A 22,407-nucleotide genomic window follows, 5' to 3' on the forward strand; every position below is an offset into this window, starting at 1 on the left:
TTTTGGACACCGGTTCAGTGTCGATCTGCTCGGCGTCCACCTTCACCTGGTCTCCACAACGCACGTGACCACACACGCCACACGTGCACTGCCCAATCAGAGACTATCTGGTGTGTGTTTGTGGCGCAGAAAATCTACAAACTGCTCTGAGAAAGTGTGTGTTCACACGTGCACTTATTTATTTATTAAGCCGACATGGTGACCGAGATACGATTAATCGTGCAGCACTAATGATTATGGTCAAAAACTAATCCAGACATCAGAACACTTTCTGACTCTTCGCTGGTAACGAGGACTTGCCTGAGGGAATCTCAGCAGCTTCATCCTGGAGTTCTGAAGACGGATTTAGCTGGAAAACTAAAAAGCACAAAAACTTGCAAAACAAAAAAATGTATATAAAGTTTATAAGAACTGCACAGGTTTCCTCAGGAGAAGGACTTGACTTCCAAAACGAAACCAGATTCCAGGTGAGAATTTCGAATAAAAACTCCAGATCTCCAGCAGGTGAGTTCACGGGACAAGACGTTATTACAACCTTTCTTTTTTTTATTCCAAAAGTGAAATTTATTTACAAAAAACAAAACAAAAATGAAGACAAAAAACCCCTTGGCAAATGTATAAATCATGTAATGAGAGTCGGAGCGGTTCTTCCCGTCCTCTCACACAGCTGAGATAACTTCAGCGCGATGTTCAGAAGATCCGCCAACTTCAGCTGAGGGAAAGAGAAGAACAAACAGCAATAAAACAGCTTTTATATCAGGTCTCAGGTGGTCTCGGGGTCCAAACAGCTGCCTACAGGATATAAAGTGCAACTCGGTGTTTAATTTATTGCACAATGTCAAGATTTCTAATCAGTTTCAGAAGTATTGGCACCCCAACAGGTTACAGTGTATCGGGGTGTATTTATTATATAATTCTACTGATATATTTCCTTTAATCCCCTTTTGGATGGATGGAGGGGTAGATGGAGGGGTAGATGGAGGGTTGGATGGATAGATGGATCGATGGATCATATTTTATGAACCAATAAAAAAATCCAAATTTTCCTTGTCTTTTTTGAGTTCACAAACTTCCCCTAGGCAGAAATCAGGTAACGTTGAAGAAGCGCACAAAATTTGGAATACAGTTAAAAAATGAAGAAAGACATGCAGCTGGAAAGACCTGTGGATTCTGTAGAATCTCCTTGTCGTCCTGCTCGTAGAGGTCGACGTACAGGTGTATGGTGGCCCCCGAGGCGGTGCCACTCAGACGAAACATGATGCGAGAGCCTCCTTTAAATAAAACCCTCAGACCCTGTTGGAAAAACAAGGTTTATTTCGAATGCTAGTTTGCGTTTAATGTTTTATTAGTGAATCGGTAGGATTTCATGTTGGAAACGAGGAGATTTGAACAGAAAACATCTGCTCTACCTGGTTCCTTGTGACGCTTCCGTCTACAGGGTCGCTGTACTCAAAGTTATCTGCTTTTTCCACCTCGTAGGTTTTCTGTCCCACAGTGAACCTCTGGCCGACGAACGCCTTGTCTGAGATGATCACCTCGAGGTCCAGCATGAGGTCCACCGCTATGTCTATCTCCACGTCCTCGTAATCGTATCTGCCAGGGGTAATATTTCTCCAATTATGATGGTTATTGGTTTTTTCTACATTTTTCTACAACTGTAATGTAAAAAACTGAGAATTATTTTAGTTGTTTTTTCCCTTTAAAAAAACAGTGTCTTCTTCACTCCAGACCTGGTGTAGAAGTTCCTGCCGTAGGTTTTCCAGTGATCGATCATGACTTCTTCAACACTCTGTTTCCTGAAAGCAAGAATGGAGAGCCAGGCGAGCACCGCCCAAAGCCCGTCCTTCTCACGGATATGATCTGCACCTGAGAAGAGGAAACGTGTGAAAGTCTGCCTGTTCATATCAGCATCAACACTCCATCATGACGTCAGGAGACTGCAAGCTTTTTGTATCTTTTTTATCTGTAAAAACTCCACAGACTCCAGTGGAACATTTTGGTTGTATTCGAGTTGAAATAGAACCTGTTTAATGAAAGTAACCAGTCAAACAGAACAGAAATGTTACATCTCAAAGTGGTGACTTTTCATTTCCATCATTGTATTTAATGTTAAAATCAAGAACCTTCTGGAAAAAAGCGTCACTGCTCTATACAGAGCTGAACAGTTCTTCATGCCATCACAGATAAATAAATAAAAACGTTAGTTTAGCTACCGGTCCCAAAGTTCTCCTCTCCACACAGAGAAAGGCGACCGGCGTCCATCAGCTTTCCGAAGAACTTCCAACCAGTTGGAGTTTCATACAGCTGAATCTTAGTCGCTTTAGCAACGCTGTAAAGAACCAGAGCCACATCTATAAGCTCAACTCAACCAGATCGAGCTCTAAAACATCTGTCCTGCAGCTGGTTGGGAAGCTGAACCAACTGAGATGCTACAACTGTCTTAGTACGTGTGTGTGTGTGTGTGTGTGTGTGTGTGTGTGTTGCTAACACTAGATATGGAGCTGGACAGATGTTCTCAGTGAAGAAATCCTGATTCAGAAGCTGATGTATGAGGGGTGTATTTACTTGTCGAGGGCTCCGCTGCTGGACATCGTCCTGCCGAAGCCTCTCACTCCCATGTGCTGGAAATACGGGATGCAGAAGATGTTTGCTGCGATAACAGCAACCGAATCCGAGGGACTCACAAAAAATCCATTCTTCCCTAAAATCATGTTGCGGTCCTGGAGAGACGGAGACAGAGTTTGAGACAGAGCGAGGACACGGAGAACCACGGGATTTTGTGATCACATGACTTGTTGAAGCAGGAATTAATATTGATACGGAAATATTTGGTTCTGATGCGTGAATCACGTGTTTAAAGACACTCACACCGTCAGCATCGAACGCGGCTCCGAAGTCAAACTGTCCGCTCCTCATGGCCTCGAGCAGATCTGCAGCATGGGTCAGGTTCGGATCTGGAACACGACCACCGAAGTCCTCCTGAGGGACGCAGTTAATAGCCGAGTTGGCAGGAGAACCTAGTTCTTCACACAGGATTCTCTTCACGTACGGGCCAAGCACTTCAGCAAGGACATGGAGAGATGATGGGTTTGGTATCATGGAGGAATAACAGAGAAATTTAAAAGAGAAGAACATTTAATAATAAAAAAAACTTATTACAGCAAAATTCCATTTTATTCCTGCAGTTATTTCATCAGGTGGCTTCTGAATCCAGGCTTAGCAGCAGCACAACGCAGGGAAAAGAAGGAATCAGCTGTCGGAGGTTTGGACTTTCATTGTTTTGTCTTGAAATATTTTCTGAAGGTCTCTATAAGATTACTTTGGAGGGGTTCATTCACAGAGTTTTGCCCAGGAACCTTCCAGACAACAGGAAAGTTTGGATCTTTAACAGACTTGATAAAATGATGAAACCGTTACCCGTTTTAACTGGAATGTCATCTTTATTTCTGGTTACCAGGAGGCGAGACAGGAGAGATGTTTCTACAATAAACCCATGTGATGCACCTTAGTGTTGTGCACCAGGTTCACATGTTCCAGACTCACTTGTTGTTCAGATCTAACTGACGGGGCTACAGGAACTTTCTTTATTTAACGTCCTGCATCAGAAACGCATTGTTAACATCAGGTTTCCTTTTTTATGACCAGATGAAACACCACATTCCAGCGACCTCCAGCAATCCAGCCGATTTGAACTTTTCACTTTGGATTCAGGGCAGATGATTGGCTGCCTTGGCCTTTTGAAATGTCATTTGGAGAGTGCAGTAAATGCTCCAGGGTTTCCTAAGGAATGGGAAATCCTGCTTTGGTTCCAGTGTTATCTCAGACTTCTCCTCGTAATCGTTTAACAGAAGGCTGGAAACTCTATCTACACGACTCGACCTCGTGAAAGAATTTATCAGTGCCTCCTGTTACATTGTTGAGTTATTACAGAATAAATTGAGATGAAATGCATTCGAAAGAAATCTCCTTCACTAGACAGGCATTTTTTGGTCTCTATACCAGAAGAAAATGTAGAGCTCCTCACCTCCGTGCATGGCGTCTAACCGGATCCGTATGTGGTTCTGGCCTGACAGGAGCTCTTTCAGAGCCGCAAAGTCGAAAATGTTCCTCAGCATGTTGGCGTAGGATTCCACGGGGTCCACGATGTCCACTACAGAGGAGGCAGGAAATACATGATCTCTAAACCATACATTATCTGTTGCTACACGGTATCTCGCTTCACCTGCCTGTAAAGGGTTTGAATTTGTTCTCCAGGTCGAAGCTCTGCCTGCCGAGGGTGGTGAGATGGACGCTAAGTTCGGGGCAGATGGCGAACTCCTCTATACTCCTACTTATCTGGAAGATTTTATCGGTCACGGCGGCTGGTGCAGGTCCTACAAACCGGATTCACACACAACACACATTTATTTCTATTAGATTCAATATGAAATAAATGTTACGTTTGATAACGTTTTTACCTCCGTTAACGATGTTATATTTGATGCCGAACTCTCCGTCTGGTCCTCCAGGGTGGTGGCTGGCGGTGAGCACAAACCCACCGATGGCTTTGAACTTCCTGATTACGCACGACACAGCCGGGGTGGACATCAGGCCCTTCTGACCAATCACCAGTCGTCCTACCTGAGACAGGTAAGAGCAGGGGATTACACTCGCTTCCCTTCAACCTACACAATCGTCCACGTCCAACTTTACTGCTCAGAGACAAATCACATCGCGGGTCCAGACGCCCAGACATTCTAACATTTTTTTTTTTAAATATAAACATCTAGAGATAAACTTTGGGGGATTTAAAAAACCGACATTTCCAGCCCTATGAGGTTCTTCCCCAAACTGTTCCTTTACAATCATATCCGACGTCTTTAGATCAGATTTTCATTAGAAACCTGTTCCAGCGGGACAATGCGTCTGTGCACAAAGCCAGCTCCATGAAGATCTGCTTTAAGATCTCCTTCTCCTGCTCCTCCCACATCAGCACCTGACTTTACTAACACCCTTGTAGAACATACCAGTGCATATCCCAAAAATCACATACCGATATTATGCTCAAGTGTCCGCAAACTTTTGGCAATTAGTAAAAAATGGAAAAAACGTTTTATTTACAGAAATAATCGACCGCTTGAGCTTTTTAAAATAAAGCACGTGTCCAGGACGTGACGAAATAAAACTTTCACACATTTTTATTCTTCTTTTTCTTTGGTTTTGTTCCTTCTGATTTCATTTCGCACGTGAAATTATTTTAATCCCGTGACCTTTGGATCGATATAAATGAATAAAAAGGCCGTGGTTTCATGGATACACCGCTGGGGATTTATAAGACCACAGCACTTACGCTCATGTTTCTCCACCTGCGCTGGAATCCGACCGACTAAATTAGAATAACATTTATAGTGGGTGTATAATTTATTTACAATCGCCAGCATCTATAAATATCTCCACCCTGGACCCTGGTGTAGAGACGTGGGGAATGATATCTGTGTAGGACAGGAGACAACAAACAGCACGTCTACGTGATCAGCTGGCTTAGTTTCCATAAAATAAATAAATCACATCTCTGAAAACAGCAATCGGAGATCAGGAGAAGGTTATTAAGACTGACCCCGTTGGCCGCTGCTATCTGCACTATGACCTGGATGGCGTCGGTGTTGAAGTAGCGTCCGTCTCCTCCTACCACCATGGTGGATCCTTGGCGGTCTCGCAGGTCGATGGAAGAGAAGATACTCTGGATGAAGTTTTGCAGGTAGTTCCTTTTACACTGGAAGACACGGACGCTCTTCCTCAGGATGCCGGTACTGGGCCTCTGGTCAGGATATGGAGCAGTTTCGAGATGCAGCACCTGTAACGGACTGTCCTCCATCGCTCAGAGGGACGGCGAGAACCACCACGACGAGGACGAGCGCGACGCCCGGGGTGTGACTGCACACTGCTCTGTCGGGGAACAGCGAGCGAGAGTGTGAGGGGAGGAAAGAGCAGCCACGGAGCATTCCAGAAGCTGGACATCCAAAAATAAACCAGTGCCGGGAGAGTAACTGAAGACGAGCTCCTCCTCACACATGTGCAGGGGCATCACTGTCACGCCTCGCCAGGGCCGTGCTGGAGTCCGATCATCAGCTGAACCCGTCTGATATGCGACGTATCGGCTCATGAAATCCAATCATTTACAAGAAGAAGAAGAAGCCTTTATGTGTCACGTATACGTTACAGCAGGGGGAATTCTCTCTGCACATCCCAGCTGTTGGGGTCAGAGCACGGGGTCGCGCCCCGGAGCAGATGGGGGTAAGGGCCTTGCTCAAGAGCTCAAAAGTGGTGAAGCTGGTTGTTGGACATCTGACCTTCTGATCAGTAACCCAGAGCTTTAACTGTTCAGCCCCTAATTTTAACACTGTGTGAGTTAGAACATTCTGGAGAATAAAGATCACAAGATCATTTTAGAGATCTAAAGTATCTTTAGGTTTCTTCAAGGTTCTACATAGAGGCAGTGGTGGTTCAGCAGTTATGGCTTTGAGCTTCTGGTCAGAAGAACCACCACGTTGCCAATTGTAGGTCTTTCTAGCGATATTTTTTATATTAACTACATTCCAGAGCATCTGCATGGTTTCTCATCCACAAGCATTTTTCCACATCTATATGTAGAACATCTTCATCAGCAGTTACTGGATTCCATTTGATTTGAGGACACCAGGATGGAACTGGCAGGTTGGGAGATCTGGAGGGGGGCAGGGTCACTGAGATCACATAGATCTTCTGATCTCAGATTCTGAGGCTGGACACAGACATACAGTAGGCCCTGAGAAGTTATCAGTTAATATCAGGACATTACTTGCTCAGGGATGGGAGGCGTGTAGAGCAGGAAGAACTTCCTGTTCTCTGACCTGGCCTCATATCACTCCTGTAACACTAGGTGGTAGCAGAAGGATGAAAATCCAAAGCAAAGCATGGAGGATGGAGAACACATCATCATAGTTTTTTCTTCAAGAGTTTTATTGTAAAACAGATCTCGTAATTGCTTGAGAACGGGTCTTCTTCTTCTCCTTCTCCTTCTTCTTTTTTCCTCAACCTTCTGTTTCTTGTTCCTATATTTCTCCTCATCCTCTTCTTCTTCTTCGTCTTATTGAAAAGCCAAAGGGTAACTTGCCTTTATGATGCGGTGAAATCGGGGGTCAGAAACGACACCCTTGTTCAGATCCGTCTCTGGAGAAGATGCGTTTCAGGGAGATGTTTATAAACCCGTCCTGCTCAGAGTGGCCTTTAAATATTCCGCCGTTTGTCTGTTTCACAAAGTCATGTCTTTTCTGTGTGTGGAAAAGTAAAACGTGTGAGCTGGAGGTTGAGATGGATCTCCTGAACCACTCGTTCTCATCGTTACAGCTGTGATTATTTTCCCCCGTGGAGAAGCTAATGAACATCACACAATCGTTCTGAAGGCTGTGTGTGTGTGTTTGTGTGTATGTGTGTGTGTGTGTGTGTGTGTGCGTGAGAGTAAATAGAAATTGTGTTCCATCAGAAAGCAATCAGACATTGGACTGTTTGTTTAAACCGACATGATGCTCAATTTTAATGCCTTTTGGAATTACAGAGTCGTGATTTCACGCATCTTTTCACATTTCCACGTCATTTTACAGGCGATTTCACGCTTCGTGATGATGACGAATGGAAATCTGTGTGGATTTTAAATGTCCTTTATGGAGCTTCCCCTGGACTCCTTTCCTGCGAGATTGGCTCTGGATGCATTTTCCGTTCAGGTTGATGTCTCCACATGCGCTGAACCACCAGCCTCCTGAAACAGAACCACACCGAGAAAGATCTTAAACATTTCATCTGCAACAGCAAACTGGCGGTGAAGAACCTCGTCGAAAGACTGGATGCAGTTTGACGGGTTTATAAAAAGTTTTAATTGCACTGCTGTGATGAAATCGGAGGAAAATGATGGCTTTTATATTGCAGCTGGTTTCCCATTAGCCGCCTTTAAAACTCCATTCAGGGAAAAAAACGCTGAGTGGACAAGACGGCTAATAAATAGTGAAAGTTTGTGGCGTAACTCGTAACTTCAGCAGAGCAGCTCAGATGCTACATGGTGAAGTAACTACCACATAAACACACTGATATCTCTTTCTCTTTTTATAGGGCGCCATTACTTTTGTCCAGATGATCTGTTTTGCTTTGTTTTGATCTGCGGACGTGTTGCAGAGTTGGGACAGTGTAAGTACCTGAATAATCCTGAGTACACTGTGGACCTCTGGGTCTTTTCCCATCGCTGTGGTCTTTAGTGGAGAACCTCAGTGCTGTAGAGACGGCCTCGTCCAAGCTCACGTCTCCTGCCTTCACATGGATGGTGTAGTTGGAGTCGGAGCCGTCCAGCGTGTACTGGAACTCCATCGACTGCTTGTCCTGTTTCCAGTCCTCCGTCTGAATGCGCAGGAGACAGCCGGCCTGCCTGGAGATGGAGAAGATCTTCCTCAGACCGAGCCAGAACTCACCTACAGAGCACAATGCACATTAAACATCAAACTCTTTCATGGGCAGATTTGCTCAAACCTCTGAGAAGACCTTCATTCCTGCTGCAGCGTGATTTTCACGCCTGTCTACAGAGGGCGATGCGGCAGCGCTTTAGTAATTCAGTCTGTCTAGAATCTGTACACTGAGCTTCATTAACGCTGTCACACTCGTCCTGCTGAACATCTCCAACCTATCAAAACCCTGATTCTGCTGTAACTCAGTGTCAGGTATCAGACACTTTGCTTCAGGTCTCTAAAATAGATTTCTGAAATGTTCAACAAATACAATAATAACCTCCACTCTTCTGGGAAGATGTTCCACCAGATATTGTGGAGATCTGTGGTCATTCAGACACATGGGAATAAGTAAAGTCAGGTACTGATGTAGGTGAGACGAGAAGGTTCCTGGGGTGCAGTCAGCGTTCGCAGTTATCCCAACACTGTTCAATAGCACTATAGCAGGAGATCTTCCACTCTGAGACCATGGTCTCCTTTCCATGAATGCAGCTGGCATTGTGCACAGGGGCATCATCATGCTGGAACAAGTGTTGGGTCTCCTAGTTCAAGTGTAAGGAGAATTTCATGTCACATTCAAACACGTCTGTAGGATTGTGTGCTTCCAACTTTGTAGGAACAGTTTGAGGAAGAACCACATGTGGCTGGAGAGGTGTCCAAATACTTTTGGCAGGATAACGTATGTTACTTCCATCACTTCGTAAATCTTCTGGGTTTTGTTTTAAGTTTTGAAAAAGCACAAAACATCCCAAACACATCACTTACTCCTGAAGTCTCCAAATCCATCTTCATAGCTTTTCCAAGAGCGGTCGAAATCCACCGAGCCGCCGAGTCTGCGCTGAATGACCGTGAAGGCTGCATCTGTGAGGAGCAGAGCTCATGTTATCAGAACATCGAACCCACAACCTGCTCAGCTTCAGATTATTCCAGTGCACTGGTACCCTGCGTGAATTCGCAGTAGACGAGGAACGGTTCTGATCCGTTCGGCTGGACGGGATGCAGGCCGCTGGTTCTCTCTCCGTTCCTGAAGACCTCACCGCAGTCTCGTGGGAAATCTACAGAGCAAAAGTTCACAAAGTTCAGCACAAAGAATTCCCAAAACATTCGATACACTCAAGTCATCATGAACACTCACTGCTGGAAAAGCTCCCATCGGCGGAATAGTTGGACAGATAATCGGACACGCTGTAGACCTCGGCATCCAGGCTGAACTTGGACCGAGTTTCCTGAAGGTTGGCGGAGTTCAGCTGGAAGCGACGTAATGACAGGGTGTTGCAGCAGATGTTCCGAGTTGTGTTTATTTAAAAAAATCAAACACCATTACCTTTTCCTCCAGACTTTTGATCTTGTTTTTCTGGTCGTGTAAGTTCTCACTTTGCTCCTTCACCGCCTTCAGAAGGTCTGAGATGCTCCTTTCTTGGACTTGGATCACCTCCTGGGGTTTGATATTCCATATAACTGATTACCATCTTATCACTTCTGTCTTTTCTAAACTAACGATATAGTTACATATTACTGACTTGCCCTGAATGTGATTCTGCCCCCTACAGCTTGGGATTTGCCAAAGGTTCTTATTTGATGTAAATCATGAAGCGTGAAAGCTAGCATGTGCTTCTTCTGAGACACGTGAAACCACCACAATCTTAATGTCTGGAGAGCTATCTGCCCTCTTCCACATACCTGAACTCACAGAGAGCCAAACATTTTCCCCCATTTTGAAGGCCAGGACCTGGTTTTGAACGAGCAAAGTACAAAGTGCTAATTTTACTGAAAGTATTCTTACTTTGAGTGCTGAAATTTCTGCGATCTGATCTGCCGAGAGAAGACCTTGAGAAAGTCCACTCAGTTTCTCCTCGAGCTCTCCAACCTGGTTCCACAGCTGGATTCTCTCCCTTATGATGTCTTCAACTTTGGAGTTAATCTCCATGGACAGACTCTTTATCTCCTCATTATTGGCTTTGAGCACCACTGTGGTCTTCTTCAGTGTCTCTTCTTCCTCTTTGATCTCGCTGGCCAGAACAGAAAGCTGGTTGAAGGACTTGTCAAAAATGTTGAGCTTTTGCAGGATGTCTCTGAACTGGCCCTTGGTCTTCTGCACAAAGTCCTTCAGGTTTTTGCCGAGCTGCAGGAGCCCGTTAGCAATGAGCCGGACTTCATCCAGAGCGGCGAAGGCAGAGCGACTCTCTGACAGAGCCGGGTTCCTCTCCTCAGAGTGCTCCTCTGCTGGGAAAGCGTTGGTTGAGATGATGATGAACAGGAGCAAGGCCAGCTTCATGACTGTGCGCTTCTCCATTCTCAGATGAAAGAACTTCATGACTGCTGGAGATCTTTCAGCTTTCTGTTTTCTGTTTAAAGAAGCCCAAAGTCCCTTTATGTCTGTTCTGTTGCTGATGAGTTGATCATTAAACAGAAAACATGATGTGCTTCTGGTCTACACGAGGAGGAACAGTGGACTGGAAGGTCAGAGAAAAGAGAGAAAAAGATCTGAGCAAAGAAGTAACTGTGTGTTTAGGATTAAAAAATTAACTGTGTGTGTGTGTGTGTGTGTGTGTGTGTGTGTGTGTGTGTGTGTGTGTGTGTGTGTGTGCATGCATGTGTGCAAGAGTATGTGTGTGTGTGTGTGTGTGTGTGTGTGTGTGTGTGTGTGTGTGAGTGTGTGTTTGAGTTTATGTTTGTGTGTGTCTGTATGCGTGTATGTGACTGTGTTTTTGTGTCACACTGATATTCGGGTGTGTGTGTGTGTGTGTGTGTGTGTGTGTGTGTGTGTGTGGAGTTCAGGAGTAAACACTTAAGAAACGAGCAACTTTTCCGAGATTTAGTTTCCATGAGATGATGCAACGTGTCTGTGGATGTTGTTCCTGCGCTGAGCTGCAGCACAAAATTGAAGGGTTGCATGTTCTCAAACGTTCTGCGGTCACTCACACGGCATGCAGAGATCCTCCAGAAAAACAGAAACCAGACTGTGAATCTCAAACTGAGCTTTCTCATCAGATATCCTCCACTTGAGCGGAATGAGAGAAGTGTCTGTGGTCAGGTGACACGAGGGGATCATCAGATGTTCATGGTGGAGCAGGTTAATGGAAGGTGAGGAGGTTCAGACTCTGAGAGCCTACAGTTAAACATTAACTCATATCAGAGGGAAAATCCACAATACAAACATGACCATGTACCTCATTTACAAATAGAACAGTGTGTGTGTGTGTGTGTGTGTGTGTGTGTTGGCCAGAATTTACCTGCCTACCTGTCTCACCCTTTCTCCCACTCTCTCTTTCTCTCTCCCACTTTCTCTCCCTCTCTAACTCTCTCTTTCTCTCCCTCTCTAACTCTCTCTTTCTCTCCCTCTCTCTCCCACTCTCTCTCACTCTCTCTCTTTCTTTTAGTCTGAAGCTCTGTGGTAGTTATTGATTAAAGTATATGTTATGGCCATCTGTGGTGTATTAACTTACACTGATTGTGTGTGTGTGTGTGTGTGTGTGTGTGTGTGTGTGTGTGTGTGTGTGTGTGTGTGTGTGTGTGTGCATGCTATAGAATAACCCTAGTATTCATGGTCTCAAAACTCCTGACACATGGTTCTTGTTTTTATAATCATCTCGTCAGCACTAAGCTCCACCCACTACACCTTATTGGCCGATGGGTTACATTTTCACCACCCACTGTTCCTCTGATTGGATAAATGGTAGAGTGGGTGGGGTTATGGCCACGCCCCCTCCTCCCTATTCTCATCTCTCAGCACAATAACACTGCTTTATGTTTTCAGTGAATTTCACATCCAGGAGTTTTTGTGTCCCACAGACACTGTGATCTGCGTGTGAGCGGAGGAAGTAGGAGGACAATGCAGGACTGGTGTTAGACTGGACCATACCATCAGGACAGGACAGGGGGGGAGCTCATGCCAAAACTGTTAGTAACATAATTTGTGTTATTATTTTAAGTGTTATATTTGGTCCAAGTGTGTGTGTGTTTGGTATGTTTTATGTACACAGTGTTTGGTATGCGGTGTTTGGCTTTTGGTATGTGGTGCTTGGTGTGTTTGGTGTGCATGTGTGGTGTTTGGTCTGTGTGTGCTGTTTGTGAGGATTAAGTGTGTGTGTGGTGTTTGGTCTATGTGTGGTGTTTATGTGATGATTGTGTGTGTGTGTGTGTGTGGTGTTTGGTCTGTGTGTGGTGTTTGTGAGGATTAAGTGTGTGTGTGGTGTTTGGTCTGTGTGTGGTGTTTGTGAGGATTAAGTGTGTGTGGTGTTTGGTCTGTGTGGTGTTTGTGATGATTGTGTGTGTGTGGTGTTTGGTCTGTTTACGGTGTTTGTGAGGATTAAGTGTGTGTGGTGTTTGGTCTGTGTGTGGTGTTTATGTGATGATTAAGTGTGTGTGTGTGTGTGTGTGTGTGTGTGTGTGTTTGGTCTGTGTGTGGTGTTTGTGAGGATTAAGTGTGTGTGGTGTTTGGTCTGTGTGTGGTGTTTATGTGATGTGTGTGTGTGTGTGTGTGTGTGTGTGTGTTTGGTCTGTGTGTGGTGTTTGTGAGGATTAAGTGTATGTGTGGTGTTTGGTCTGTGTGGTGTTTATGTGATGAGGGTGTGTGTGTGGTGTTTGGTCTGTGTGTGGTGTTTGTGAGGATTAAGTGTATGTGGTGTTTGGTCTGTGTGTGGTGTTTATGTGATGAGTGTGTGTGTGTGTGTGTGTGTGGTGTTTGGTCTGTGTGGTGTTTGTGAGGATTAAGTGTGTGTGGTGTTTGGTCTGTGTGGTGTTTATGTGATGATTAAGTGTGTGTGTGTGTGTGTGTGGTGTTTGTGAGGATTAAGTGTGTGTGGTGTTTGGTCTGTTTTATGTGCAGTGTTTGGTTTTGGTATGTGGTGCTTGGTGTGTGTGTGTGTGTGTGGTGTGAGGATTTAATGTGTGTGGTGTTTGGTGTGCATGTGTGGTGTGTGTGTGTGCACTGTGTGTGTGGCGTTTGTTTGTGTGTGTGTTTGGTGTACATGTGTGGTGTTTGTGTGAGGTTTAAGTGTGTGTGTGTGTGTGTGTGTGTGTGTGTGTGTGTGTGTGTTCACTGCAGCTGGAAGTGATCCAAGATGATTTTCAAATTCTGCCTGAAAAAAAAAAGAAATGGAAATGTATTGAGGAAGAAGAAATAATACGAGGTGGTACAGAGAAGAAAGATCTGAAAAACAGATGTGTGTGTGTGTGCGTGTGTGTGAGAGAGAGAGCGAGAGAAACTTCCACACACTCGCAGCTTAAAATGGAGAGTCAGACACACACACACACACACACAGGCCTCAAACTCGACCCCAAAGCTCCATATAGACCAGAAGAAATGAGGTTGAGTGTGGAGGAAACCACAGTGCTGAAGGAACCCTGACAGGAAGAGCAGAACGTCCGTTAGTCGACACTCCATTGTGTAAAAACAAACACAAACTTAGTTCTTGGAAAAAGTTTTTATTTTAATTGACACACAAATCCGATCTGCATTCAGAGCTTCATGAACACACTTGACTCGGACTCGGACTCGGACTGCAGAAGAACCGCAGGACCTCCTGAGTACTGAAATACTGCTGAAACGCTAAGAGATCCGGTTCCTCAGACGCCACACAGTCCAGGGTGCGGAGGAGATTCGGAACTGTCACAGGTTCAAAACCAATTTGTGGTCCAGGAAGGAATGAAGGAACGTGGTGGAGACAGAAATGGATTTAAATTAGAGCAGAAAGTTTGATGTTGTGAATGAGGGGAGAAAATCTGTGCTTTAGGGAGCAGAAGGGAAAGAAAGAAGATATAAAACAAATAGAATAAGAAATAAAAATATTTATTGGAACAGAAATGAAATTAAAAAATAGCGTTTTAAATAATACTTTAATCATGGATTTAAATAATTATATGATTTGAACCAGGATTCGTCCTCCATCAGCTCCATGCTCTTATTTCTTGTGATGGTGATGGTGGTGATGATCTCCATCATCCTACTTCTGTCCTGAGTATGAGTGAAGATGAAAGATGTCATGAAAGTTAAGAGAAACTCTGAACTTCTGGATGCAGGAGATGTTTAGTTGCAGGGAAGTGAAGACTGAAGGATCTGCTCAGCTCGGTTCTGAAGAGTCTCGAGTTAAGAGGAGGAGGTTTGTGCTCAGGAGCTCAGGAGCACTTTGGGTTCGGCTGTTTGTGTGTTTATGGCATAGCTGACATTGTTGGGGCCGCGGCTGGGTTTGTGGAACTGTGTGGTCAGGAGCGAGTGGAGGCGGAGCTTCAGGCTTCAGGACAAAGCCTTCTACAGCATTTTTCTCTCCACAGAGTAGGACACTGGGTCTGTTTGTAATCATGGCATTTTATACGAATCGTATTTATTCAGTTTCTGCAGATGCGCACACACACACACACACACACACACACACACACTGCTGCACCCCAGCTCTTCTGTCCTTCACATCTGCACTAACAATCAAACCCAAAACAATTCCAGACTTTAATCAAAGCTTTAAAGGGAAAGTGTTGTTACTGTGGTTTGCAGTTAAACAGGAACAAGCTGATTTTTGGAAGATGGTTTTGCATTTGCAAAGAGGTCTCAGATGTGTGATTCGAGGCCAGTCTGATCTCAAAAATACAACACACCCAAGTCCTCCGTTCCTTAATGACCATGAAATAACGTGCAAATCTTCTGTAGCCACAATTTCTATCATCTATTTTCCTCCTTCTGAAATCAATCCATCATCTTTTTTCTTTTCTCAGATTGCACACGGTATGAAAATCCCACCAAGCTGAAAAAACCCAAATAACCCAGAAAAAAAACAATGGACACACATGAAGGTAACGTCGTAAAAAACTGAATGAAAAAAAAAAATGACCAGACGACCAGCGTCTAACATGCGTTTTTGTTCTTGCGTTTTTCTCAGTGAACAGCGTCGCTCCAAAAGAAAGCAGGAGCCACAGGAGACCGCCCTCATATTCTGTGGAAACACCTTACGGGTTCCATTTGGATCTGGATTTCGTGAAATATGTCGAGGACATCGAAAAGGGGAACACCATCCGGAGGGTGCAGCTTCAGCGTAGGCCACGTGGACGGAATCGAGGGAACCTGTCGAGAAATCTCAGCTTACCCGGGTACAGCTGCAGGACCTCTCAGTGGAGCTCCACGAGCATCCTGTTTCCCAGAACTCGTCTCGCAGACTCCCAGCAGCCGTGCCATCCTCAAGGAGGTGACGGTGAGACGAGGGGGTTCAGGAGCCAATCGGAGTTTCGATTCAAAACCTTGCAGGCCTTTGACGAGCAGCCACTGGGGCCACACGTGAGACCAAACCTACTGCGAGCCTCCAGTTTACCACTAACAGTTTTACTGAGGAAATATTCCACTGAGGACCCAACCAGCCCCAACGGATCTAAGGATTTCCTCTCTCACGAAAACGGTTCCTCGGAGGATGTCTTCCACAGCCCTGGAGGCATCAACGGGACGTTCCAGCAGCTCAGCGCGGCTCTCCGTAGAGTTGGCGAGCTCGAAGAGGAGATCAGGATCATACCAGAGCTGAAAGCACAGATTTGTATCTTGCAGGAGGAGCGAGAAAGGCTCCTGCACACGTTCCAGTCCAAACCTGAGGACCCTGGGGCTATGGACTTTCCTGGAAGGGTGTTTAAAATTATGGAGAAGAAAACTGGAGTAAAGGAGGACTGGATGGATCGGGAGTACGATCAGCTAGAGGAGAACATCAAGGCTTCATCCCAGCAGGTTGATACGATCGAGACAATAAATGTGGAAAAAAGTTCAGAAGCGAGTCGTGAAGAGAAGTCTCTCGGTGAAGCTTTGCAAAAGAAAGTCACGAAGCTACAGCAGAAGCTTCGTGGACTTGAGTTGGATCTGGAAAAGACGAGAAAGCTTCTAAAGGAACAGGAACAGGAGAGTCTTCTCAAAGACAAGAGAATTGACGAGTTGACCAAGCAACGTGCAGGAAACATCTGGATTCGACTGGACGACGTGAGGATCACACAGAAGAATTCAGGAATGTCTGTGGAAACGTCTTCACCTGAATCTGATCGGAGTAAAGATTACCAAGTGTGTTTAGAGGAAGAATCTAAACCAGGATCTGAAGGAGGATCACAAGCAGACATGAAGCAGCATGTGAAGAAAGTCAGAGAGCTCCTACAGGAGCAGTGGGAGTGTATCAGTAGGAACGAGGAATTGGGAAGAGAGATGTCCTCAGAACATCTATATCCACGTGTCTGCTCCATCCAAACACAGCTGGTGTCTTTAGTCGACCTGCTTACACTCTATATATCACAAGCAGGAGATCCACCACCAGCACCAGCACCAGGTAAACCTCCTCTACACCACACCACTGATGCATCTCACTCAGAAGGTGTTGAGCAGTTTTGGATTTTCCTCTGGTTTCTAAAGACTATCAAATTTAATCATTTTACCAAATTGCTTCCTCCTGGAATGTCCCTGACCATTGACTTGCATCTAACCAGAGTTTGTGGAGAAGATGAGACCTGAGTTCTCCTGATGAATAAAATGCTTTAGAGAATTATATGTTCAGTGCCACCAAATGTTGAACCATTGATGAATCCAAACAAGAACATTTCCTGTGTGTTTTGTTGGAGCAGTGGTTGGAGTCACGGCTCCTGGAGATGGAGGTTGTTGGGTCGAGGCTCATCTCTTGTTTTATTAGTATTGATTATTATTATTATTATTATTATTTTTTTTTTTTAATTAACATATTAACTTGCAAAGGCATTTGGAGTTATCTCACCCAAAAACCTTCAACAATCCAAGTTCTTTAGGGAGCTTCACAAAGAAAACAAGTGGCTGTAAGTGGTGATGGAGCGCTGAACCTCCACATGGATCATTTCATTGCCAGATCTTTGAGGTGTTTGTTGATCACCCCCTCATCTCTCCTCTCTGGTGTAATGGTTAGCATCATGGCCTCTGGTGCATCACATCTTTGGTTCAAATCCATATTTTTTTTGGTTGTCCTTCACACACCAACCAAAGGGACACGCCAGATGTGTACCAGCAACCTCTACAATCTCAGGCTGTTACCACTAACCCACCAAGTCCCACAGGCAGGACCAGAGCTCGAGCGTATTTGTATATAATAATATAATATTCTGGAGGAAGAGATCCTAACCAACAAACAAAGCACAGCCATCATTTGGTCTTTATTAACCCCTGGACTCTTCTCATTTAAGCCCAGGAATCCATGTTGGAGGACCATCCGTCAGTGGTGGAGACATGGGAAAGTTCTCAACAAGGCCATGGAAGAGACCGGTAACCTCCTCATACGTTACATATCTTGCACTCAGGTTAGTTACTGGTATTAACTTCAATACTTTTTTCTTCAGATTTGTCCATGATGATGAAGTTGTGGAGGGAATCACATGGATAGAGGGTCCTGCTGGGGAGGAGTTAAACCAGAACATTTCCCTGAGAAGAACTATAGAGCTGCCAAGTTCTACACTGTCCACCAGACAGCAAGAGCTCATAGGAGAAACCACTGCAGGGACCACACACTTGACCGAGCCTGAACAACATCATGTGGAGCTGGACAGGACGTGTGAAGAGAAACGTCCTGAAGAACAGACAGCTGAACTGGACAAGCAGGATAGGATGTGTCCAGAAGATGATGAAGGAGGAAGGTGAGAAAACATCACATGAGCAGGTTTTAATGAACGTGAACGTAATCTTTGTGTCCTATGGTTTCCTCAGGGTTGTGGAGATGGACTTCATGAAGGCGTGCCACTTCTTGGAGCAGCACATGGATGAAGTTTCGGAACCGAATGATGAAATGGTAATTCACAAAAACATAAAAATGTGTAGGTTTGTAGGATTTCGTTTGAGCTTCCTGACCATGGTTTTGGTTCTGTAGAGGAAAGCTCTGACCACAGTGTTCCAGCAGTGGTTCCACGTGTGTGCTGAGGAGAACTCGTGTCCTGAGATGGTCGCTCTGTATGTTAATAAGGTGGCCACTGAAAACCCTGCAGTGCTGCACTTCCTGGTCAACATGGTGGACGATAACGGAAACACGGCCCTGCATTACAGCGTGTCTCACTCCAACTTCAGCATCGTCCAGCTCCTCCTGGACACGGGTCAGTGACGGGTCAGACACAACCTGCATCATCTCACTGCATGATCTTACCACCAGCACAGTAATGATAAAGCACACTGTGTACAGACCAGCGTCTTATCACATGCAGCGTTTTAGAATGTGCCCAGTTTCTTCATATCTAATCACATGGATCAACATAATGCTTAACAAACAATTCAAAATCTCTCGACCAATAGGAGGCTAGTGGGCGTGTCTTTGCCCAACAATACACCAAAATTAAAAGTGAAGAGGAATTCAGGACTAGAGTGGAAAAACGAGGAGATACGAAACCTTCTTCAGCACTTTTTGCTTCACCATCAGATGAAGAACTTTCCCATTTTTTGAAACCATGACCAAGCGTGAGGACGTCTTTCAGGGAAAGTTCCAGTCATTAACGTTATCTTGCTGAAATCCACGAACACACACACACACGAACACAACTGGAGGCATCCAGACCACGGCATAGCAGAGCCAACCCTGGATTACTGCTCATCTGAAACCGCACGCTGCTGCAGCGCCAACATTAATAAACCGTACCCTGAAATATTCAGAGAAAAAAAAAAACGTTTTACTTAGTGATTTGTTGAGTGTGTTGTTTACGCGAGCTCGAGCACACACTCGCACAGACGTTCCTCACCAGGATCCGTGTTTTCTCCAGGAGTGTGTGACGTGGACCTGAAGAACAAGAGTGGGTACACGGCAGTCATGTTGGCGTCTCTGCAGCCGCTGGACACCGAGGCGGACATGAAGGTGGTGGAGCAGCTGATGGAGTTTGGGGATGTTAACGCTCGAGCAGGTCAGGTGAGAGATGTGGAACAACATGCACAGAGAACACCAAGGTATGACTCCAGGTGTTGCTCACACACATTAGTAGTCTCTGTAGAACAGGAAGGTTCAGGGAGGTGGTGTCAGACCTAGGAATCCTGGACTTCCTATAAGCTCTGGACATGGTGGTTGTTCCACGCAACCCAGGGGGAGGAACTGGATCAGGTCCGATTTTCCACAATGAACTTTTTTTGGGTTCCTGTTCCACTAATCCCATGTAGAAGGGGTGGAGCAGGTCGGACTCCACTGCTTGGACTTTTTTTGTTGAATTAAACCCAGGTAGGAGTCTGACCAGCTGTGACTCCACCCCCTGGACTTTCAGTTTAACAGCTGGAATTGCTCTGTATTCATGTAGAGTTATAAATCTAAAGTTCCAGCAGCACTGATGTGGATTATTATTAATAGAATCATTTTTCCCCTTAATAAATTGATTTGTTGTGTATTAATGAAACGTATATTTAATGCCGAATCCTGCACTCGCCCTACAGGTGGGTCAGACGCCACTCCACCTGGCGGTTCGACACGGCCGAGCGTCCACGGTGAGACTCCTCCTGGCACATGGAGCAAACGTCAACGCTCAGGACCAAGCAGGAACCACGGCCCTGATCAGCGCCTGCGACCGAGGACACGCAGACGTCGTCCGAATTCTGCTACAGGATCCCGGCTGCGACGTGAACCTCACTGATAAGGTAGGAACACTGCTCAGAACCTCCAGGGAAGAAAAGAAATATTTAGAAATCTGCCTTACAACCAAAAGTCCATGTTCACAATCATTTACTATTAAAGTCTGAACGCCCAGGATACAATCTACAATCATTTTCCACGAGAAACTGGATATGTTTATTAAAGTGTGTGTGTGTGTGTGTGTGTGTGTGTGTGTGTGAGATCCAGAGTTCATCCAGTTTAATAAAAGAAGTGTTTGGCTCAATGTGAGCGCCACCTTGTGGAATTCTTAATGCTTTACATCTTAATAATAAGTACTGATGTGGAATTATCATTATAAACTATGTGATGGCAGGAATTAGTGCTTTATTATAAATATTTAAATCTCATTACACGTTTTATTTCTCCACTCATTTTAACGCAGTATTATCAATTACGATATTATCTGACGCGATATAAATCACATAGCGCTAACCTTATTTTATATATACATATATGAACTTTCAAATATTTCAGTCATTAAGTGTTCTAAGCATGAACATTATAATAGTTTACTTAACCTCATTAACACACACATGTATATTAAAATAGTTTGGGACAGATTGGATAATGGAAAGATTATGCACCGTGCAGTATTCTTTTTTCAATCCTCTCAGCCAATCAGGTCGCAGTTCAGGTGTATTTTTTTTATAGATAAATGTTATTTACTCACAGGTTGTATCTTCACCCATTCACTTCTCAAGTTCTGTTTTCTAACACACTGACTGTCGAGAGTGCAGAGGAATCAGCTGAAACACACATCGAGGTCTGGGGTGACTGTTTCCTCATCACCTCTGTCTTAGAAAAGAAATTACATTTGTAGTGAAAGAACATTTCATACTGGCTTAATATTATTATTATTATTATTATTATTACTGGCTGAACTTGATGTCCAGTAGAGATTCCACACTGTGTGTGTGTGTGTGTGTGTGTGTGTGTGTTACAGGGAAGTCGCAGTGCTCTGTCTCTGGCCACACAGGCATCACATACGGAAATCGCAGACCTGCTAAAAGCTCGAAGCACCAACACTAAAGTCCAAGACAAGTGTAAGATGGCTTAGAGATGAGAACCTGCTCTGTGGAGAACTTCATGAACATGTAGAACTCTGTATGTTCCGTAGGTTCATTCTGGAAAAGTTACAGTTGACGTATTATTATATTATTATTATTATTATTGGTCTTGCCTGAATAGATTTATGAAAAGTTAAGTTTGAGAATGATTAATTATTCGTGCTGGATTGTTTTATTTCCTACACTTTATAACTGATACAAACACTTTGCTTACGCTAAAACAGCTATAAACACTCATCCCTCAACATCCTCTCCTTATTCTTTCTCTCGAAGACAAAACAGTTACTGCTTCAACTCTGACAGCAGTGACAGTGGAGACTCCCTTCATACAATATCAAAGACACGCCCCTTCCAACGAGGGGTTACTATAGAAACGATGTTACCTGCATCTCCTGAACCTCCTGACTGTCTGATCTCTCACTTCTGTAAACGAATCAGACAGCATGAGCTCTGTGTGTGTGTGTGTGTGTGTGTGTGTGTGTAAAGGAGCTGAAAGGAAACAGAGGCACTATATCTTTAACGTGTCCCTCCAGTGCACACGCTGTGACATCGTTAAATTCAAAACAAACATCTCATTAATTGTACGCTCAGTAGAGACATCAGCGAGACGCCAAAGAACAGAAGGTACGCAGCTTTTATCTTCTTTATACTAATCCAGAGAAAAAGGGAGCGATAGAGAGAGAGGGGGATATTAAAGAGAAGCTTTTTTAAAAGAAGAGAAATTCAACTTGGAAAAATAAAAGAATTAAATGAGGCTCTAAAGCAAGAAGATTAAAGATAAAGCAGGAAAATAAATACAAGAACACACTGAGACGACCGAGAAGAACGTACCGGAATTTATATGCAGAAAATTCCCCCTGACTTTAGACGAATAAATTACAGGCCAACAGCATCATCTAAAATCTTATGTACATTTATTTTTTTACACAATCGTATCAAAAGTATTCGTATCAAAACCTTTACAGTAGGTTGAGCTTCCACACAAGCAGGCTCACACACACACACACACACACACACTCCTCCACTTTTCCACAGCCTCGCTTGATGTGGTGGATGTTTGATGAACAGATGTATCCTGCTGTTTATAAACTGCTGATTAAACTTAATTAGAAAAATTTAATAATTGATTTCTTTTTATCATTTATGAGCATTGTTTCAGTCCAACCTCTGTTTATTGTGTGTGTGTGTGTGTGTGGTTTGTTTTTAGTGTGTATGTGTAGTATGTGTGAATGTGTGTGTGTGTGTAGT

The 22,407-nt window shown here is 44.4% G+C and overlaps 3 protein-coding genes across 5 annotated transcripts in view; 1 reads left to right on the forward strand and 2 right to left on the reverse strand.

Moving 5' to 3' along the window:
• LOC124388096 (phosphoglucomutase-1-like) overlaps positions 1–6,163 on the reverse strand; it is a 6,323-nt gene extending 160 nt beyond the window's left edge. Inside the window, exons 1-11 of the mRNA XM_046852757.1 lie at positions 5,597–6,163; positions 4,458–4,620; positions 4,227–4,373; positions 4,025–4,150; positions 2,869–3,059; positions 2,566–2,720; positions 2,214–2,329; positions 1,731–1,866; positions 1,410–1,593; positions 1,162–1,293; positions 1–712 (exon numbers count right to left, since the gene is read on the reverse strand). The exon at positions 1–712 is cut by the window's left edge and continues 160 nt beyond it. Coding sequence (XP_046708713.1) covers positions 623–712; positions 1,162–1,293; positions 1,410–1,593; positions 1,731–1,866; positions 2,214–2,329; positions 2,566–2,720; positions 2,869–3,059; positions 4,025–4,150; positions 4,227–4,373; positions 4,458–4,620; positions 5,597–5,854 — 1,698 coding nt within the window. The 5' untranslated portion in view covers positions 5,855–6,163 and the 3' untranslated portion in view covers positions 1–622. The remainder of the gene's footprint in view (positions 713–1,161; positions 1,294–1,409; positions 1,594–1,730; positions 1,867–2,213; positions 2,330–2,565; positions 2,721–2,868; positions 3,060–4,024; positions 4,151–4,226; positions 4,374–4,457; positions 4,621–5,596) is intronic.
• Positions 6,164–7,523: 1,360 nt separating this feature from the next.
• Positions 7,524–11,563, reverse strand: LOC124388098 (angiopoietin-related protein 3-like). Of its 2 annotated transcripts, XM_046852761.1 has the most exons (8): positions 11,430–11,563; positions 10,291–10,960; positions 9,832–9,942; positions 9,643–9,754; positions 9,449–9,562; positions 9,273–9,368; positions 8,205–8,474; positions 7,524–7,774 (listed from the first exon to the last, which is right to left on the reverse strand). In XM_046852761.1, exons 2-8 carry the CDS (start codon positions 10,819–10,821, stop codon positions 7,626–7,628), a joined length of 1,383 nt encoding a protein of 460 aa, XP_046708717.1. In that variant the 5' UTR covers positions 10,822–10,960; positions 11,430–11,563; the 3' UTR covers positions 7,524–7,625. The 2 variants fall into 2 exon arrangements, with proteins under 2 accessions (XP_046708717.1, XP_046708718.1); XM_046852762.1 differs by lacking the exon at positions 11,430–11,563 and having other exon boundaries at positions 10,291–11,028.
• Positions 11,464–22,279, forward strand: LOC124388092 (KN motif and ankyrin repeat domain-containing protein 4-like). 2 transcript variants are annotated; one of them, XM_046852748.1, is made up of 11 exons: positions 11,464–11,591; positions 12,300–12,407; positions 15,216–15,293; positions 15,380–16,789; positions 17,667–17,745; positions 17,820–18,113; positions 18,184–18,265; positions 18,344–18,563; positions 19,221–19,363; positions 19,876–20,076; positions 21,036–22,279. In XM_046852748.1, exons 3-11 carry the CDS (start codon positions 15,278–15,280, stop codon positions 21,147–21,149), a joined length of 2,559 nt encoding a protein of 852 aa, XP_046708704.1. In that variant the 5' UTR covers positions 11,464–11,591; positions 12,300–12,407; positions 15,216–15,277; the 3' UTR covers positions 21,150–22,279. The 2 variants fall into 2 exon arrangements, with proteins under 2 accessions (XP_046708704.1, XP_046708705.1); XM_046852749.1 differs by lacking the exons at positions 11,464–11,591; positions 19,221–19,363 and having other exon boundaries at positions 12,205–12,407; positions 21,036–21,266.
• Positions 22,280–22,407: the final 128 nt, after the last annotated feature.

Source organism: Silurus meridionalis, chromosome 6 (genome assembly GCF_014805685.1).
Source record: "Silurus meridionalis isolate SWU-2019-XX chromosome 6, ASM1480568v1, whole genome shotgun sequence".
Lineage (NCBI taxonomy): Eukaryota > Metazoa > Chordata > Actinopteri > Siluriformes > Siluridae > Silurus > Silurus meridionalis.

Excerpts from the sequence above, each read along its gene's own strand:
- LOC124388092 (XM_046852748.1), top strand. Across the intron at positions 16,790-17,666 it reads ACCACCAGCACCAGCACCAG|CCCAGGAATCCATGTTGGAG; the intron begins GTAAACCTCCTC and ends TTCTCATTTAAG. Across the intron at positions 18,266-18,343 it reads CGGAACCGAATGATGAAATG|AGGAAAGCTCTGACCACAGT; the intron begins GTAATTCACAAA and ends TTGGTTCTGTAG.
- LOC124388098 (XM_046852761.1), bottom strand. The coding sequence starts at position 10,821 with ATGAAGTTCTTTCATCTGAGAATGGAGAAGCGCACAGTCATGAAGCTG. Across the intron at positions 9,943-10,290 it reads CAGAAATTTCAGCACTCAAA|GAGGTGATCCAAGTCCAAGA; the intron begins GTAAGAATACTT and ends ATCAAACCCCAG. Across the intron at positions 9,369-9,448 it reads CTACTGCGAATTCACGCAGG|ATGCAGCCTTCACGGTCATT; the intron begins GTACCAGTGCAC and ends TGCTCCTCACAG.